The sequence below is a fragment of the Oncorhynchus clarkii genome, chromosome 5, assembly GCF_045791955.1.
Source record: "Oncorhynchus clarkii lewisi isolate Uvic-CL-2024 chromosome 5, UVic_Ocla_1.0, whole genome shotgun sequence".
Lineage (NCBI taxonomy): Eukaryota > Metazoa > Chordata > Actinopteri > Salmoniformes > Salmonidae > Oncorhynchus > Oncorhynchus clarkii.
The window spans coordinates 66,043,052-66,064,711 of NC_092151.1; the positions used below are offsets into that span (position 1 = coordinate 66,043,052).

Consider the following 21,660-nt stretch of genomic DNA (forward strand, 5'->3'; position numbering starts at 1 on the left):
GGTTATAGTGAAGCAACTTATATTCTTTTAGTCAACCTTTGGGTAACCTCATCTCCAGGCTATTGCGCAGGAGGAAATGTCTTGTGTGTGAGACAGACTTTTGGGTGGAGTAATGGTAGCCTACATGTTGGGCCCTGCATACAGTACACTGTGGGTGTTGATGAAGAGTCTAAATGCAACTTTCTGTTTTTTCTTTTTGTCTTCCCTGCAGCATGTCCTCAGGGGACTTTCAAGTCCACCCAGGGGCCAGGGCTGTGTCTGCAGTGCCCCCCCAACAGCCGCTCCACTGTGGAGGCTGCCACCATCTGCGGCTGCCGTAACGGATACTACAGAGGAGACATGGACCTGCCCGAGGCCTCCTGCACCAGTAAGTCTCACATTCCTACTACTCATCAATGGGAAAATTAATGTTAATTTGGAAAGGGTGTGTTCAATAGCAACTGTTTTAACTCCTGAGTATGTTTTTTAACCTTTGTAGATACTATATATTTCAAGGTTGGCTATCACCTGTGCTGCTTGAGTGCATTCTACTCAATGCATCGTCAATGAGCGCTGTATTGCACTTCTCAGCAAAAGTGCAATACAGTGGGCTTGGAAATAAAATTACATTACAAAAGAGTCAGATAATTATTAGGAAAACCTTTCGTCATCATTTTGATGTCACCAGATTGACTTTAGATGCAGTATACTGTTAGCTAGCTATCCAAGATTGAGGGGAGGCAACCAGATTTTAGCTACCTAATGTTAGCATTGCTAGCTATTTTTGCCAAACTTTTGCTAGCTAATGACAACATTGACATCTGCCTAAAGTAAATTTGACGACATGATAATGCTGGAAAATGTGTTTCCTACTAAGTATATGACTACTTTAGCAATGTCATCGTATTTCCAGGCTCTACAGTGTAATTTAGACTCAACAGTAGTTAACCTCCGGGCGGCTTGAGAAAGTTCATAATAATGGCATGACTCAACTGAGTGACGGAGATGCAACCTATTAATAGGACATGAGGAACCTGAGGGATGTGTGGTGGGCCACCCCCTCTACCAGTTGAGTTTTAATTTCTCACACTGTAACACACTCCAGTCAATGAAGTGTGAGATAAAGAAAGTACTCTCGTATAAAGAACTGCAGGACAGGAAGACTTTATGATCCCATCGATGGATGACTCATCCAATGCATGCAACATTTATTAAGCAGCTGAGTGAAAATTATGATTAATTTGGGTCATACCTATGAATTTCTCTTATATCGTTAGGTTTGACTGGCCATATTCACCATGGACATGACAGTAGCTGCTAAAGAGACCTATATGACAAGCTAATAAAACTAGGTGTCCGTCTTACTTTTTCATCACCTTACTGACACACTACCAATAGTCTCCTGTTGACTTTTCTCCAAATGAGAGACTGGGACAGGGATGTGTACGTATGTAGTGTAGCAGCTGTTCTATGTCTCTGTCTGTCTACTCCATTGCCCCAGATCATATCAATGTAGGTCGATACATGAATAAGATTTAACTAATGTCCCTGAAGTTGAGCCAGCCACTCCAACCATTGCCCTAAAACTCCCTGATTCATTTCCCCTCAAACCTACAGGGACAGAGAAAGTGGGACACTGCACTATGTAGGTGACCTGGATAGACAAGTACTAGGGGAAAATAAGACATGGTCACCCCATTCATAAATAGTTTCATATAAAACTATTTTGTGAATGAAATGTTTTTGAGTCAGAAAACACTGCATTTTAAACCATTATTATTCTATATAGAACCCTTAGACCAACATATTGTAGATTCAGCCACGATTCAGCCACGGGCCAATTTTTTCTTGAACGGCTGGTCGGGGGGCCAGAACATAATTAAAAATCATTTGTAGGCTGAAATTGACAGCAAGAAGCCCAAATAGATATAAGATTTGACTTAAACATAATAGTTTCAAACTTTGCTTACATTTGTATGATCACTTGTCTCTATAATGTGGGGAATACTTGGGAACAGATTTCCAAAATTAAAATCACTTGGAGCTGATTTATTATAACTGGTAATATAAATGGTTCTTCTAACTATTTAGTTGCCTTCAAACTCCATGCAATCGATGCTTCTTAGAGAGACATTTTGGAGACACATTGGAGCTGCTAAGCCCAGCGCTAAAGCATTAAGAGCTGTGTGGTGTGACTTGTCTTTTCTTTCTCTGGCCTCTTATACTTGATGGTGATGAGGCGTTGTTGAGGAGCTTTTCTCCCTCCTTTCATGTGACTTAGCGATGGCTCAGTGTTGAGGCCTGGCCTCCTGCTGAGCCTGGACCTTCAGTGCTGTTACAATCCTCATTACCCCCCCTACCCTCCGGCTTCTCCAGCCAGAGTAGTGGGGCCCCGCTGTGAAACCCTGGAGAAGTACTTCAGAAAGGCCTTAATCCCTCACTTCTCTCTCTCTCCATCCCTCCATCCCCAGCTCCTGTGTTAACGTGATTAGCAGGATGAAGGTACTTCTCGGGTTGTAGAGTTGGGTCTTCGAAGCATCTTTAGGTCCCAATAGGAGAGAGAGAGAGCGAGAGATCTCCAAGCTTTCGTAGTTGATCACCAAACATCTCTGTAAAATACCCAACGACAAAGCCTTGCGTTCCTATTTTTTTATTTGTTTTGTGCTGTTGGCGATAGGTGCACTTGATTCAGCAGCCATAGCACTGGAAAGGCAAAGTGTTCCCATTTTGAAGGTAGAACTCCACCTACCCAACAGGCCCAGATAGCAAATCAAGTGCACCTATAGGCCTACCGCTGGCCAATCAGATCGCTCAGATCTACTTATCGGCACAGTTTCCCAGAGCCTTAAGCCTCGAACACACAGCAAAGTTGATACTGTGAGATTTAAAAACTTTTAAAACCATGACTGGAGAGAAACTCAACAAATACAGCAAAGAGTTGCTGTTTAAAATGAGTAAGCTCATGTTTAAGTTCAGCACTGTCAACACTTTTATAAGTCATAGAATGCGCGTTCTCCCTATTTCCACTTCCAGTCACACTACAACCAGCACTGCAGCTGCAATGAATGAGTATTACAAAGTATTTCAATAAGCTTGGGTTGTTATTATTAGCGGCTTATGTCTTTTAACATTGAGGAATATTTCTGGTCATAGGAGTAACAACATGAATTAGTGCATGAGGCAGAAATAATGCAGTGCGACTTGAGTTTTGCCATCAGCTGGAAGACTGTCCCCTTTCTCACCGAAGGGAGGGAGAGCAAATGGGCGGAGAATCGGGTGAGAGGCAGCCTCCCCGCTGCTCTCCCTCCCTCCATCCCTCCCTCCTCTCAAATTGACTAGATGCAGACCATCAGTCCAATCAAATAAAATAACAACCTAATTACTATACTCAGCTGTGCCTCACAAGTAATTCAACAAATGATATATTACTAGTAATTATACACCTCAGATTTGGAAATATAATTTTAAAATGGTCTGAGAAGAACAGCATTGGCTGGGCAATTCAAGCATATTCAATATGCAGTGATAATGTATTGGACCTACAGCACAAACATCATTGTTATTAGTCATGTTCCTTGCTCACATCAGTTATACACATTCTTATGTTCCCCACCCATCAGTGTGCACACTCTCCCTCTTGCTCCCAATCCCTCTCTTCTGCCCCGATACACGTTCTCTCTCTCTGTGTTTCCTCTCTAATCCACTAGCTATTAACTCCAGAGACAGGTTAGTTGATATGGTGCTGCAGTGGATAGCAGCAGTCTTACGGGCTCCTGACTGATTCTGCTATTTTGTATTTTTTTTAAGCTGATCTTAACTTTTTTTGTACATAATGTCTCCGTCATCATGTCCTATGACCGAAAACAGTTTCTGCAGATCAGAACAGTGATCAGCGGAAGTGAAAAGAGGCAGGCGAGGCGGAATCCTGGCGAGACTACATTGGCTATATAGTACCCGCAAAACACCAGTCTCAACGTCAACAGTGAAGAAGCGACTCCGGGATGCTGGCCCTTCTAGGCAGAGTTCCTCTGTCCAGTGTCTGTGTTCTTTTGCACATCTTAATATTTTATTTTTATTTGCCAGTCTGAGAGATTGCTTTTTCTTTGCAACTCTGCCTAGAAGGCCAGCTACAGGACTGTTTCGCTAGCACATTCTGGAATATGTTCCAGGATTCATCCAATAACATTGAGGAGTTTATCACATCAGTCACCGGCTTCATTAACAAGTGCATTGACAACTTCGTCCTCACAGTGACCGAACCTATATACCCTAACCAGAATCCATGTATTACAGGCAACATCTGCACTAAACTAAAGGCTAGAGCTGCCACTTTCAAGGAGCATAACACTAATCCTTATAAGAAATACATATACGACCACCAACGAGCCATCAAACAAGAAAAGTATCAATACAGGACTAAGACTGAATCCTATGCCGGCTCTGACACGCCACAAATGTGGCAGGGCTCGCAAACTATCACGGATTACAAAGGGAAACCCATCCGCGAGCTGCCCAGTGACGCAAGCCTACCAGACGAGCTGTGAGTAAGACCTTTCTTAAGCAGGTTAACATTCGAAAGCCCGCATGGCCAGACATAATACCAGGACATATACTCAGAGAATGCACTGACCAGCTGGCAAGTGTCTTCACTGACATTTTCTACCCACCCCCGACCCGGTGTGTAATACCTACAGTGGGGCAAAAAAGCATTTAGTCAGCCACCAATTGTGCAAGTTCTCCCACTTAAAAAGATGAGAGAAGCCTGTAATTTTCATCATAGGTACACTTCAACTATGACAGACAAAATGAGAAGAAAATCACATTGTAGGATTTTTTATTAATTTATTTGCAAATGATGGTGGAAAATAAGTATTTGGTCAATAACAAAAGTTTCTCAATACTTTGTTATATACCCTTTGTTGGCAATGACAGAGGTCAAACGTTTTCTGTAAGTCTTCACAAGGTTTTCACACACTGTTGCTGGTATTTTGGCCCAATCCTCCATGCATATCTCCTCTAGAGCAGTGATGTTTTGGGGCTGTTGCTGGGAAACACGGACTTTCAACTCCCTCCAAAGATTTTCTATGGGGTTGAGATCTGGAGACTGGCTAGGCCACTCCAGGACCTTGAAATGCTTCTTACGAAGCCACTCCTTCGTTGCCTGGGCGGTGTGTTTGGGATCATTGTCATGCTGAAAGACCCAGCCACGTTTCATCTTCAATGCCCTTGCTGATGGAAGGAGGTTTTCACTCAAAATCTCACGATACATGGCCCCATTCATTCTTTCCTTTACACAGATCAGTCGTCCTGGTCCCTTTGCAGAAAAACAGCCCCAAAGCATGATGTTTCCACCCCCATGCTTCACAGTAGGTATGGTGTTCTTTGGATGCAACTCAGCATTCTTTGTCCTCCAAACACGACAAGTTGAGTTTTTACCAAAAAGTTATATTTTGGTTTCATCTGACCATATGACATTCTCCCAATCTTCTTCTGGATCATCCAAATGCTCTCTAGCAAACTTCAGACGGGCCTGGACATGTACTGGCTTAAGCAGGGGGACAAGTCTGGCACTGCAGGATTTGAGTCCCTGGCGGCGTAGTGTGTTACTGATGGTAGGCTTTGTTACTTTGTTCCCAGCTCTCTGCAGGTCATTCACTAGGTCCCCCGTGTGGTTCTGGGATTTTTGCTCACCGTTCTTGTGATCATTTTGACCCCACGGGGTGAGATCTTGCGTGGAGCCCCAAATCAAGGGAGATTATCAGTGGTCTTGTATGTCTTCCATTTCCTAATAATTGCTCCCACAGTTGATTTCTTCAAACCAAGCTGCTTACCTATTGCAGATTCAGTCTTCCCAGCCTGGTGCAGGTCTACAATTTTGTTTCTGGTGTCCTTTGACAGCTCTTTGGTCTTGGCCATAGTGGAGTTTGGAGTGTGACCTTTTGAGGTTGTGGACAGGTGTCTTTTATACTTATAACAAGTTCAAACAAGTGCCATTAATACAGGTAATGAGTGGAGGACAGAGGAGCCTCTTAAAGAAGAAGTTACAGGTTTGTGAGAGCCAGAAATCTTGCTTGTTTGTAGGTGACCAAATACTTATTTTCCACCATAATTTGCAAATTAATTCATAAAAAATCCTACAATGTGATTTTCTGGATTTTTTTTCTAATTTTGTCTGTCATAGTTGAAGTGTACCTATGATGAAAATTACAGGCCTCTCTCATCTTTTTAAGTGGGAGAACTTGCACAATTGGTGGCTGACTAAATACTTTTTTGCCCCACTGTATATGTTTCAAGAAAACCACCATAGTCCCTGTGCCCAAGAACGCCAAGGTAACCTGCCTAAATGACTATTGCCCTTTGGCACTCACGTCTTTAGCCATGAGATGTGTTGAAAATCTGCTCATGGCTCACATCAACACCATCATCCCAAACACCCTGGACCCGCTCCAATTTGCGTACTGCCCCAACAGATCCACAGATGAGTCAAAATGCTGTTCATTGACTACAGCTCAGCATTCAACAACATGGTGCCTTCCAAGCTCACCACCAAGCTTAGGACCCTGGCATTGAACACCTTCCACTGTAACTGGATCCTGGATTTCCTGATGGGCCACCCCCCAGGTAGTTAGGGTAGGCAACAACATCCGCAACGCTGACCATCAACACAGGGCCCCTCAGGGGTGTGTGCTTAGTCCCCTCCTGTACTGTTCACCCACAACATACAAAACTGAAGTATCACAGGTATTCAGACCCTTACTCAGTACTTTGTTGAAGCACCTTTGGCAGCGATTACAGCCTCAAGTCTTTTAGGGTATGATGCTACAAGGTTGGCACAACAGTATTTGGGAAGTTTCTCCCATTCTTCTCTGCAGATCATCTCAAGCTCTGTCCGTTTGGATGGGGAGCGTTGCTGCTCAGCTATTTTCAGGTCTCTCCCGAGATGTTAGATCGGGTTCAAGTCCGGGCTCTGGTTGGGCCACCCAAGGACATTCAGACATCTGTCCAGAAGCCACTCCTGCATTGTCTTGACTGTGTGCTTAGGGTCATTATCCTGTTGGAAGGTGAACATTCGTACCAGTCTGAGGTCCTGAGCGCTCGTTAGCAGGTTTTCATCAAGGATCTCTCTGTACTTTCCTCCGTTCATCTTTCCCTCGATCCTGACTAGTCTCCCGGTCCCTGCCACTGAAATACATCCCAACAGAATTAGCCTGACACCACCATGCTTCACCGTAGGTGTAGAAAAGGCCCATGGAGTTGGTGGAATACTCCTTTAATTCATTGCCATTTACTCAGCTGGACCAGGGGCGCTCTAATTAGGTCAGGTGGAAATGTCCGACAGATCTCAACTCCATAAAAGGAGGAAATTGCCATCGCCTGATCTCGCTGCTTTCTCTTCCTTAACTCCATCTGATCCAGAAGTTCTGTGCGTCCATGAATCCACGTAAGTCCACCGACTATGTTACCTTTCATCTGAATTATCTGTGGCGATCGGGAGAGTGGGCCATTCAGTTATTGTTTATAGGTTTTACCGCGGAGCGCAGCTTGGAGCGCACGCTTCAAACATATTGTGTAATGTGAATTGTCAATGATCACGGCCCTACGGATCCTCATAGGCCAATTATGCAATCGATATGGTTCATATGTATTGAAATGAATTATATGTACACATGAAGACAATTGAAAGAGTGAAATGAGAAACGTCATTGTTTGCTAACTGATTGACTTTGATGGGGATTATAGATTGTATAACCATTCACTGTTTGTATTCTTTCATGATTTATGATAAATAGTTACGAGCCTAAATGACTCGCGGATGATTACTATTGACTTAATGAACTGAACTGTTGACCTCCCTAACTTGTGTTAATAATGAATGATATGATTTGATCTTTGATTATGAATCTGATTGGATACATGTTATTTGTTTCCTTTGTGATGCAGCACAGACTACTCAGTAAATATGCCACTTTATGGTTAAAGGAATTCCTGCCTCAGTCTCATCCATTCCTCTGTCACCTGACACGTGACCACCTGTTCACCTTCACTGTCAGTCATCCTACCTGTCCAGCTACCCACACAGATTCCAATAATCTTTCAGTAGGGATGGTGACAGGTTTCCTCCTTACGTGACGCTTGGCATTCAGGCCAAATAGTTCAATCTTGGTTTCATCAGACCAGAGAAGCTTGTTTCTCATGGTCTGAGAGTCCTTTATGTGCCTTTTGGCAAACTCCAAGCGGACTGTCATGTGCCTTTTACTGAGGAGTGGCTTCTGTCTGGCCACTCTAACAGAGTTGTCCTGGTTGTCCTTCTGGAAGGTTCTCCCATCTCCACAGAGGAGCTCTGTCAGCGTGATCATCGAGTTCTTGGTCACCGCCCTTCTCCCCTGATTACTCAGTTTGGCCGGGTGACCAGCTCTAGGAAGAGTTTTGCTGATTCCAAACTTCTTCCATTTAAGAATAATGGAGGCCACTGTGGTATTGGGGACATTCAATGCTGCAGAAATGTTTTTGTACCCTTCCCTAGATCTGTGCCTCGATACAATCCTGTCTCGGAGCTCTACGGCCAATTCCTTCGACCTCATGGCTTGGTTTTTGCTCTGACATGCACTGTCAACTGTGGACCTTATATAGACAGGTGTGTGCCTTTCCAAATCATGTCCAATCAATTGAATTTACCGCAAGTGGACTCCATTCAAGTTCTAGAAACATCTCAAGGAGCTCAATTTCGAGTCTCATAGCAAAGGGTCTGAATACTTATGTAAATAAGGTATTTCTGTTTTTTATTATTAATACATTTGCTAACATTTCTAAAAACCTGTTTTCGCTTTGTTATTATGGCCTATTGTTTGTAGATTGAGGGAAAACATTGTTTAATTCCATTTAAAAAAGGCTGTAACGTATCAAAATGTGGAAAAATGTAAGGGGTCTGACAACTTTCCAAATACACTGTACATAACTACCTCAATTACCTCGTGCCCTTGCACATCGACTTGGTACTGGTACTCCCTGTATATAGCCATCTTATTTTTTACTTGTCATTGTTATTAGTTATTCACCGTGTATTTATTCCTCATGTCACTATTTCAAGGACCCGTAGGTAAGCATTTAGATAGTTTACAGCTGTTGTTTGTGGGTGTAATTGAACAGTGCTCCTGACTGCAGGCCTCATATAGGCTTTTTCTCTCAAACACGCTTTGTTCCACCACAGCCGCCACGTGGGACCATGTCCCTGTAACCATTAGCAAGTCATAAACCATCCACACTCACACAAAATGTCTTCCTCTCAATTTTATGGAACGAGAAGGACTAAAAATGAAAAGAGGTGAGAGAGGAACAGATGACGATATCAGAGTTTCTCCGCTTACCTCCCTACAATGACTAACAGTCTTCATACCATTTTATACATTTAGCCAATGTGAGTAGATTTTAGGGTAGTTGTTTGGAATTTGATTCAGAAACCAACCGTCACCCTGTTTTTTTAACTACTCCCACTCACCACTTTTACTGTTAAAAGTACTCAAAAGACACAGACAGAGACAGCAGCTGCATAGTGTATGTTTACAGTGGTGAAGTGTGCATTCATATATGATTCTGCAGCTGTAATCAATGTAATGAATGCATGGTTGAACCGCAGGGCCCACCCGTGTCCTTAACCTCTCACAGTTGATGTAAAACAGGATGTATCAGCTTAAATAATTACCCCCCCCCACTGATTGAGTGCTTAATTGAGAACAGTTCACTTGAAAGCTCTGCACAGTTGTGGAAGGCAGATCTCTGAGGAAACAGTATGGAGCAGAGCTCCCTTGAAGTCAGCCTCGTTGGGGGTGTACATCTAAGCATCCTTGTTACCGTTTGCATGTTATTAACTCACATATTTATTCTACTTACTATTCACCAAATTATCTTACAGATGAAGGGGGATTTCAGAACACACAAACACACACACACACACACACACACACACAAGAACGTACACACACGCACGCTAACCCTAAACCTAACCCCTAACCATAATTCTAATCCTAATTGTACCCCTAAACCTAAAATTACATTTTTCCATGTGGGGACCGGCGAAATGTCCCCACTTGTCTGAATTTTTTGTTTTAATATCCTTGTGAGGACACACACACACTGTCTCTACTGTTTCCCCCTGCTCACAGACTGTGCAGTAGAACAGTATCAGTAGGCATCAGGCAGTATCAGTAGGCATCAGGCAAACCAAGGTGTGTAGAGTGGGGTGGTATTCTGCTGCTCCCTCTGTCAGATTAGCAGGGTGATGGATTGATACGCTCTCCGCTCTGTCAGCAGGAGAGCAACACTACACTTTAACCATGGAGCCTCACCGCTGAGCCCCCTGCTCCTTCAAAGACCTATCACTACTACACCTATTAAACATCAGGCCCCCCTCCATACCTCCCTGTTGGAACTACCTGTACCCCTATGTATCCCCTCCTGGAAGCCTTCATCCGGCCCTATCCTGGGCCTTGCCATACTGGTGAAGAGGAGAACGTTGATGTTTCAATTATTGTAATTGAAGCAGCACCCTTACGGCAAGCCAGCAGTGTTGCACAGCGTGTGGACCTGGCAAAACATCAATGCTAATTACCTGGAGTCAGAGACAGTAGCTATTACTCCACCTGGGAAAGGAGTGATGAGACCCATCCTACATTCACATATCAGCTCCGCCTTACGCAGAGGCAAGCATGTTAATGTCTGTAGCTGTGAGATTAACTCCTCATATTAAGTCTGTGGTCATCGTGCTCCCACACACACACACACACACACACACACACACACAGACGCATTATGCACACATATGTACACACATACACATATACAGTGGGGAGAACAAGTATTTGATACACTGAGATTTTGCAGGTTTTCCTACTTACAAAGCATGTAGAGGTCAGTAATTTTTATCATAGGTACACTTTAACTGTGAGAGACGGAATCTAAAACAAAAATGCAGAAAATCACATTGTATGATTTTTAAGTAATTCATTTGCATTTTATTGCATGACATAAGTATTTGATCACCTACCAACCAATAAGATTTCCGGCTCTCACAGACCTGTTAGTTTTTCTTTAAGAAGCCTTCCTGTTCTCCACTCATTACCTGTATTAACTGCACCTGTTTGAACTCATTACCTGTATAAAAGACACCTGTCCACACACTCAATCAAACAGACTCCAACCTCTCCACAATGGCCAAGCCCAGAGAGCTGTGTAAGGACATCAGGGCTAAATTGTAGACCTGCACAAGGCTGGGATGGGCTACAGGACAATAGGCAAGCAGCTTGGTGAGAAGGCAACAACTGTTGGCGCAATTATTAGAAAATGGAAAAAGTTCAAGATGATGGTCAATCACCCTCGGTCTGGGGCTCCATGCAAGATCTCACCTTGTGGGGCATCAATGATCACGAGGAAGGTGAGGGATCAGCCCAGAACTACACAGCAGGACCTGGTCAATGACCTGAAGAGAGCTGGGACTACAGTCTCAAAGTGAACCATTAGTAACACACTACGCCATCATGGATTAAAATTCTGCAGCGCACGCAAGGTCCCCCTGCTCAAGCCAGCGCATGTCCAGGCCCGTCTGAAGTTTGCCAATGACCATCTGGATGATCCAGAGGAGGAATGGGAGAAGGTCATGTGGTCTGATGAGACAAAAATCAAGCTTTTTGGTCTAAACTCCACTCGCCGTGTTTGGAAGAAGAAGGATGAGTACAACCCCAAGAACACCATCATAACCGTGAAGCATGGAGGTGGAAACATCATTCTTTGGGGATGCTTTTCTGCAAAGGGGACAGGACGACTGCACCGTATTGAGGGGAGGATGGATGGGGCCATGTGTCGCGAGATCTTGGCCAACAACCTCCTTCCCTCAGTAAGAGCATTGAAGATGGGTCGTGGCTGGGTCTTCCAGCATGACAACGACCCGAAACACACAGCCAGGGCAACTAAGGAGTGGTTCCGTAAGAAGCATCTTAAGGTCCTGGAGTGGCCTAGCCAGTCTCCAGACCTGAACCCAATAGAAAATCTTTGGAGGGAGCTGAAAGTCTGTATTGCCCAGCGACAGCCCCGAAACCTGAAGGATCTGTATGGACGAGTGGGCCAAAATCCCCACTGCAGTGTGTGCAAACCTTGTCAAAAACAACAGGAAACGTATGATCTCTGTAATTGCTAACAAAGTTTTCTCTACCAAATATTAGGTTCTGCTTTTCTGATGTATCAAATACTTATGTCATGCAATAAAATGCAAATGAATTACTTAAAAATCATGCAATGTGATTTTCTGGATTTTTGTTTTAGATTCCGTCTCTCACAGTTAAAGTGTACCTATGATAAAAATTACAGACCTCTACATGCTTTGTAAGTAGGGAAACCTGCAAAATCGGCAGTGTATCAAATATTTGTTCTCCCCACTGTATGTAAAAACAGGGACATAGTGTCACACCTGCTCCCGCTCTCTCTCCCTGGCGCTCTGGGTGCTAGGCTGCCCAGCACTGCGCACTCCTGCCACCGTCATTACACACATCTGCTTCCCTCGTCACTTGCATCAGCGAATTATTGGACTCAATCACCTGTTTTAGTCACTTTAACCATATCAGTCACTTTAACCATATCTACATGTACATACTACCTCAATCAGCCTGACTAATCGGTGCCTGTATGTAGGCTCGCTACTGTATATAGCCTGTCTTTTTACTGTTGTTTTATTTCTTTACCTACCTATTGTTCACCAAATACCTTTTTTGCACTATTGGTTAGAGCCTGTAAGCAAGCATTTCCCTGTATTGTCTACACATGTTGTATTCGGCGCACGTGACAAATAAACTTTGATTTGATTATTACCTCCCCTATATTTGTCTGTTCCCCAGCGATCCACGGATGCGGTATTAATTGTCGTTCCTGTTCTATGTCGGTTCCAAATTAAATGTTGACTCCCCATACCTGCTTCTCATCTCCAGCGTCGGTTCTTACAGAATGTAGCAGCCTTCAAATGAAGCATCGGGCACTGATGGCTTTTCAGTTGGTGGTGACGTCGGGTCCGGGGGCTGCCGCCGATGGAACCGGGGATGCCTTAGCTGGATCGTCGGGCTTCCATGCCCTAGTTGGCTCGAGGTTTCGTTTCCCTGGTTGGCTCGGCAGGCTCCCATCCCACGTCATGCCTCAGCCGGATCGTCAGGTTTTTACGCCTCAGCTGGCTCACCAGGCTCCCACGTCCCAATGGGATCGTCAGACTGTCACACCTCAACCAGATCGTCAGGCTACCACGCCTCAGCCGGTTTGTGCAGGCTCCCACGCCTCAGCCTGTTCGCCAGGCTCCTACACCCCAGCCGGCTGGTCCAGCACCCATGCTTCGGCCGGCCCGTCAGGCTCGTCCAGGTGGGATGCCAGGTGGCGCCCCTAGAGGGGCAAGTACTGTCACGCCGGTTCCCGCTCTCTCTCCCTGGCGCTCTTTGGGTGCCAGGCTGCCCAGCACTGCGCACTCCTGCCACCATCATATCGCACACCTGGTTCCCTCGTCACACGCATCAGCGAATTATTGGACTCACCTGGACTCAATCACCTGTTTTATTACCTCCCCTATATTTGTCAGTTCCCCAGCTCTGTTCCCCGCTGCTGTATTAATGTTCGTATGTTGTTATGTTACCCGGTGCTGACATTGTTCCTGTCCTGTTTACTGTTTGTGCTATATTAAAATGTTCACTCCTCGTTCCTGCTTCTCATCTGCAGTGTCGGTCCTTACACATGGTCATCTCTAACCCAGAATCATCACTCAGTTTCATGAAATATGCAGGTTGTGTACCGACACACACCATCTTCCCTTTGCTTTCACACGCAGACATTGACAGCTACAAAAGGTCGTCATGAAAACATAAAAATAAGCTGTTGCTCGGATTGGAATTGAAATGGCCTCTCATGGGTTTTACCTTGAAAGGCATGGTTGAATGTTAAAGCCGCCTTGGCATCTTTAGAGCAGACAGTTTCAGACTGCTGTGCCCCTTGGGTATTGATATAGCACATGGCAGAAGCACTGAGTACTGTAGTCTAGAATAGATTGACATGCAAAAACCAATTTGTCTCTGAGACATACCCATTAAAACCTCCTTTGGCTGTTCTTTGTTAGGATGTCAAGTCACAGACTCCTGTTTAAATTCAAGGGACAACACTAATGGTATACTACTGGAATTACTAGCTGCAAGTAACTGCCAGAATAATGCAAACACTTGAGTAAATGAGGGACACAAAGTATATTTTTAGCAGGTGCTTCCACACAGGTGTCTTTCCGGAATTAAGTAAGCAATTAACATCCCGTCATGTATAAAAATTGCCATTATTTTGGCTATCATTGCTATGCCACCATAGGTTGACAATGCCCCCAATCCGCAGGGCACGAGTGGTCACTGAATAGTTTGATGAGCATGCAAACTATGTTAACCAGACCAGATCTCAACCCAATTGGAAACTTATGGGAGATTCTGGATTGGTGCCTGAGATGGCATTTTCCACCACAATCAACAAAACACCAAATTATGGAATTTATTGTGGAAGAATGCTGTCGCGTCCCTCCAATTGAGTTCCAGACACTTAGAATCTATGCCAAGGTGCATTGAAGCTATTCTGGTTCGTGGCCCAACACCCTATTAAGACACATTATCTTGTTGTTTCCTTTTATTTTGGCAGTTACCTGTAGATACTATAATAAAACTTAAACAAATGTCCCTGTGAAATAACTTTGAATTGAATCATGTAATTCCCTTTTCTGAACACTAAAGGGCAGTTTTGTCATGGGCCTCTCTACAGGGTGTCAGGAATGCCTGATACAGTCACAGTCTGGCCTGTTATTTCCCTCTGGGCACAAAAGAACTGGTCTGGCCAAGGAAGAAGTGATCCTGGATGTGGATGTGAGGCCTAGCTGTGTAAACTGAGGTGTGATTGTTAGCGTGTGGAGTCGAGTGCCGACAGACTTCCAGATGGAGTCAGATGGTGTGCTGTTGGGTTTATCCTTTAGCTCTTGGTCTTGCTGGGGTTGTCTTTCATGTGAGGGGCCTATCAAGTTACTGCAGAATAGTTTGGACAGTCAATGCACAAGATTATTTTTTTTTACCTATTTTTTTTGCTCACTGTTTGCTCACAGAAATTAATGCAAACTTTTTTGGCTTTCGATGAATCTACGGAGACTTCTTGTATGGACTGAATTATGGTTTCTCCATATGTGAACTGTTATTGTAACTAGTTACAGTATGTAAATATGTATTGAGGAGAAAAAAGTGAATTATACACTTTTAATTGCATGTTAGCTACAGAATGTTAGCTAACCCTTTGGCTCTTTCACTCTGAGGCCTCCTGCTAGTTTTGTGCAGAAGACTGGTTATCCATCAAAGGCTAGCCAATGGCAAAACGATTACCCCCCTGTCGCGTGCCTGAGGACAGGGGGACAAAGTGCAGTTTCAATTACTCTCAAGTTCATTAGAGTGTCTGCTAAATTACTAAAATGTAAACGTAATTAGCATGGATCTACAGACCGGTCTGTGGGTCTGGGTGTCGATAACTCAGCTTGGTGTATGGCGGCCCTGTGCCACTGAGCCAAATCAACCTTGACTCCTGCAGCTGATGGACAATGGGGGAGAGAGGCAGAGAACGGTAACTAACGCTGTGGACAAATTAGATCCTCTCACAAATGAAAGAGGTAAGGAGAGAGTGGCCATAATGGCAGGTAAAATTAGCTGTTAAGTGGTGATCACATCAGTCTTCTCAACCCCTCCATAGTTTTTTTGTCAAAGCTGAGAAGCAGGTCAAAGACATTGGGCCCTATTAAGCACAGACAGGCTTTTGACAAAGGACCAGTGACCCTGTGTTGTGTGAACCGAGTCATCCCAGCTAAAAGAGTCTCAAATTAGAGATGGCCACACATGGCCATCAACACCGACTTACAGTCATATCAAGATACTTCCACATCTACATAATTACATGTTTGAACAAACAGTATGCTCATACATTGCAGTGTTCACAATAGATCTCTACATATGGCTCTGCTTCACTGTGATTGTTGTTGTGTACAAGATCTCCTGAATCTTGCTCGTCTTCCCTCCCTTGGCTAGTCTACTGCTAGCTACTGTAGAGTTGCTGTGTAGAGCCCGGCCACTCTTCTCCCCAGCAGCTGACAATTAGACTACTGGAGGAGTCCTCAGACTCACACTGCTGGTTTTGCCCTTCACAGCGAGAGAGAGAGTGTGAGGAGGTGGATCAGAAAGAGAGACTAATATAAAAGCCGGAATATAGACCAATCAGATCACAGCTGTGACTTAGGGAGAGGAAAAGTAGAGGAGAGAAAGCTCAGGCTGCTAAGGCATGGTCAGACCCCTGTGTGTACAGTACATTTATATATTTTTAATTAGGCAAGTCAGTTAAGAACAAATTCTTATTTACAATTATGGCTTAGGAACAGTGGACTACCTGCCTTGTTCAGGGGCAGAACAACAGATTTTGACCTTGTCAGCTCGGGGATTCAATCTTGCAGCCCTTCAGTTACTAGTCCAACGCTCTAACCACTAGGCTACCTTCCGCCCCGTGGGAAACTGCTACCAGAAAGGCATATGTTAAATTGGTCAACCAACCCAATCATCTGTCACCTCTTGATTCACTGGTCGAATGGTCAAATCACTTCTGAAGATTGGAGCACCACAGTGATTGTTGGGCCTTTGTGAGTACAAGGTTTGAGAAGCATACAGCCACTATAGGGAAATATGTGCATAGAAACATGAATGGCAAAAAACTCAGATAAAATCTATTATCGTCACAAAATATTGACTTAAACACAGAGATAGAAACGGTGCACAACAAAACCAAAATTCCCTGGCAGGGATCCCATTGCCAGATGAAAGGTAAATGTTAAATGTAGGGAAAACTATTTTAGTGGAGGAGAGATAGAGACCAGTATGTGTGAATGTGGGTGAGCAGGATGAGGTTGGTTGAAGGGGGTGATTGAGTGGTGTAATTTCTGCTCCCATGATGTGCTCTGTCATGTTAATGGTATTGTTGCAACACGTGCACATCAAAAACACATGGGCTAAATGGCAACTGCATGATGTGTAATAACCATCAGTAGGGAATCATTTCAGCTAAATACAGAGCCATACATAGATACATACTACATACTGTATCTCTGACTAAATGTAATGCACATTATGTATTTGCCCACATTACAGATGACTAGTAAAACAGGGGGAGTTACATTATGTATGTGTGTGTGTGTACATCTTGTGATTGAAATGAGCAGGTGGGACTGAAATGAGCAGGTGGAACTGAAATGAGTAGGTGGCATCAGTGCTATAAGGTGATTCCTCACAAAACTAGATTTTCAAGACATTTAATCCATAGAAGGGTCATTTTGAGGAAGGATTGTTGCCATGCATTTGACATTTGTACCTTAAAGCATAATTGAGAAATAATTAATTGAAGTTGGAATATTTGTGACATTTTGGCCTTACCCAGGCTTCCTTTAAGACTCCAAAGGGCCCTTAATGGTATTTTTTGTTGTTATTTTTTGTTATTTTTTCATGAGGAATCATCCTAAACATTTACATCTGAATTACAATTTTTGTTGATCACTATGGTTGATCCTAATATCTCTTTCACATCAGAGTGCAGTGTCTTGTTGCAGTGTCATATTACAGTTTTTGCAGGTTGTGGAAACAGTGCTACATATTGTTCAGTATATTAATGTCTGCATTGCATTCCCTGTCTTTTAAAGGTGTCCCCTCTGGTCCCAGGAATGTCATCTCCATCGTCAACGAGACCTCGGTGATCCTGGAGTGGCACCCGCCTAGGGAGACTGGCGCCCGCGATGACGTCACCTACAACATCGTGTGCAGGAAGTGCCGTGCGGATCGGCCGTTGTGCTCCCACTGTGATGACAACGTGGAGTATGTGCCCAGGCAGCAGGGCCTGACTGAGACCAGGGTGTTCATCAGTAACCTGTGGGCCCACACCCCCTACGCCTTTGAGATACACGCTATCAATGGAGTCACCAACAAGAGCCCCTACCCTGCCCAGCACGTGTCCATCAACATCACTACCAACCAGGCTGGTCAGTGGCAATGTACAGCACCATGCTTTGTGTCTCACACCATGCTTTAAAATACATGTTAATGTACAGACATTCACAACAAGTACATTTCAGTGGTACACGTTTCAAGGTAACTGCAACAAAAAGGTCTGAGGCAGTCTAATGGTCTACAGTCAAGCTTTAGCCCTATACTGTATACAATCGATTTTCTCTGTCCTTTAATAAGATGGATGCTATTGATAGCCGTCTTGTATTCTTGACTGAAAGCCTTCCTCACTCATCAACAGAATGAGTCAACAGACTCAACACAGTCCTGTACATTGCTATTGATCGGCAGCAATTAAATCCCAAGGTTACATTCTTGTGATTTTTTTTCATGTTCCTATTTGTCAATAAGTGAAACTGTTTCACTTGTTGCTGTTAGGTGAGTTTCTATTGAACAGCCTCCCCTGGCAACCATTATAGAGTTTTGTTCTGGAAATCAATGCCTTAAGGCTTATATTTATCGTCTAAATGATGAATGCTATTGCACAACAACACCAGCGCTACTGGCATTTCTTGTTTTTTAAACCGGAGACATTCTAGAACATTCTAGAACCAAAGGCAAGGCTTTTGATCTTTTGTCAAGACTTCACTTCGGCTGTTTTGGATTTTTCACAACGTTTTCAATATTCAAGCATCACAATACAGACAACACCATTCAGGAGGTATAATTCAATGTAAGTCATACAATGTATCTTTCTATCGCTTTCTTTTGGTATTGAAAAATCATATGGACTTGATAATTGATAATAAGTCCTTCCACTTTTAAATATGGCGTGAATCAGCTGTTTCAGAATCTATCAAACTTCTGTAGGTTGGTGTAATGAGGTGTAATACATTGTCGTGTCTTTGGCTATGCCGGATTAAGTGATATGACATGCTATTCTATAAAATAATTTATCCGTAATTACTATTACCTGATTGAGCTAATGTAAATGGAATTAACTAGAGAGTCGGGCACCACGAAATAATATTTATAGAGCTGTTATCTTCCGAATAAACTCTTAAAGACCTAGTAATATTTTACATCCATAGCAGTCAATATCAATCGTCACCTCAATTCAGTCTCATCTGAAAGTTGTAAATTCTTTTATCTGCACAAACCCTGGGTAACAAGTTGAAACAGCAATACAAAATTGGGTTTAATTATTTATTTACTAAATACCTAACTAATCACACAGAATTGCACATACACACAATTAATCATAACTTGATTACAAATTACGTCATAAAAGAAAACGTCTCTAGCGGGCGGAACAGATATGACAGCTTGTTACACAAAGGAAAAGGGGCTGGGTTGAGTGAAAGAGCGGGAGACTGAGGAACAAAGGGAAAAAGCTGTGCTATCGTAAATACAGTGTCTTATGCATTCTAAATTACAGCCCATTTGGAAAAGGAAAATGTAATAAATATTTACTCTGAGCTGCGCTTCAGTAGGTTGGTGGTAGATGGAAGACCGTGTTGCCAAACCGAGTCCTCTGTCCTTTGAAGAATGTCTCTGGTGGTCAATTGGATAAGTTGTAGTAACGTCGTTGTGTGATAGACGGGATACTCTGTCTGTTCCTTCCTAACTTGCGTTTGCAGCTGCGGTTGCTAACTCAACGGCTAGGAGGTATCACTTCTGTAGTGAATAAGAGTTCAAAGTTCATAACATTCACAACCAAAGCTCACGCTGATGTTGGCTTCGTTCTGTAGTTAATATCTGAACCATTCTGACATAGGACCGTCGTCCTCACATCATCGGAACAGGAAGTTATGTTATCGTCAAGGCTTTATATAGGAAGGGAGAAAAGGGGTGTGTTTCATAGTTTACAACCTCTGTCTCTTCACGTGGGCGGGCCACTGAGTGAGCAGCCCTATCTTATAAAAACCCACATCTCACATTTTAGAAGCTAAAATCACATTTCATCCCATCACAAATAATTTCATATTCAAACATTTAAATTGAACAACAATTCCATGTGAATGCGATAACTCTGATGTGTAGACTTTCCACTGTAGAGTTTATGTCATCTTATCATTGATGAGAATGTCTCAGATGACAACCGAACTGACATCATATTCATTAAGTACCACTGCATATGTTCAATTGTTCGGATTACCAGAATATAGTTAATTTCCCCCCACCTTCTGATGTTCCCCGAATCTCTATGTTAACCAAGGGTTTTGCAAATGTAACCTCAGTAGGGTAGAGAGAGGAAAATGGGGGAAGAGGTATTTATGACTGTCATAAACTTATCCCCCAGGCCAATGTCATGACAACATGAAGGAGACATTGTTTCATTGGTAAGCCATTCTAGTACTCAGTGGTCCTGTCATACGGTATACCCATGGGTAACACCAGGCCAGCCAACGACACCTCTCCCTCCAGGCATAGGACTCGTTGTTAGGAAGACTTGAAAATGTCTTCTTGACATGACTCTCTTCAGTGCTCCACTGTGAATGTTCTTGGAGGAACATCAAGATTGTATCTTACACTGCTATATTACTTTCAATTAAATGGAACTATGGTTACTGAGCTAACACCGTGTTCAGTTGCATTCAATTATAACCATGTGTTGAACCAAACAACAGGCTATAGAGAACACCTGGAGTCTACAGTGCCTTCAGAAAGTATTCATACCCCTTGACCATTTCCACATTTTGTTGTGTAACTGCCTGAATTTAAAGTGGATTAAATTGAGATATCTTGTCACTGGCCTAAACACAATACCCCATAATGTCATGGGGGAATTATGTTTTTAGACATTTTTACAAATTAATTAAAAATGAAAAGCTGAAATGTCTTGAGCCAATAAGTATTCAACCCCTTTGTTATGGTGAAGTTAATTCAAATCAAATTGTATTAGTCAATGCAAATAGTCCAGGTAGCCATTTGATAAAGTGTACAGCAGTCTTACGGCTTTGGGGTAGAAGCTGTTAAGGAGCCTTTTGGTCCCAGACTTGGCGCTCCAGTACCGCTTGCTGTGCGGTAGCTGAGAGAACAGTCTGACTTGAGTGGCTCTAGTCTTTGATATTGTTTAGGGCCTTCCTCTAACACCACCTGGCATAGAGGTCCTGGATGGCAGGAAGCCCTCTCTGGCGCCTTGGGGTCGGATGAAGAGCAGTCGGATGCCAAGCAGTTGCCATACCAAGCGGCGATGCAACCAGTCAGAATGCTCTCAACAGTGCAGCTGTAGAACCTTTTGAGGATCTGAGGTCTCATACCAAATCTTTTCAGCCTCCTGAGGGGGAATAGGCATTGTCGTGACCTCTTCATGACTGTCTTGGTGTGTTTGGATCATGATAGGTCCTTCGTGATGTGGACACCAAGGAACTTGGTGTAGCTCCACTACAGCCCTGTAGATGTCAATGGGGGCATGCTTGGCCTGCATTTTCCTGTAGTCCACAATCAGCTCCTTTGTCTTGCTCACATTGAGGTCAGGTCTCTCTATAGGTGGTCTCATCATTTGTGATCAGGCATACCACCTTCGTGTCGTCGGCAAACTTAATGGAGTTGGAGTCATGTGTGTCCACGCAGTCATGGGTGAACAGGGAGTACAGGAGGGTCAGCATGGCGGATG

At 43.6% G+C, this 21,660-nt stretch overlaps 1 protein-coding gene across 1 annotated transcript in view; it reads left to right on the forward strand.

The window, feature by feature from the left end:
- LOC139409250 (ephrin type-B receptor 1-like) overlaps positions 1–21,660 on the forward strand; it is a 196,000-nt gene that overhangs the window by 118,101 nt on the left and 56,239 nt on the right. The window contains exons 4-5 of the mRNA XM_071154134.1: positions 212–367; positions 17,741–18,076. Of these exons, the coding sequence (XP_071010235.1) occupies positions 212–367; positions 17,741–18,076 (492 nt within the window). The remainder of the gene's footprint in view (positions 1–211; positions 368–17,740; positions 18,077–21,660) is intronic.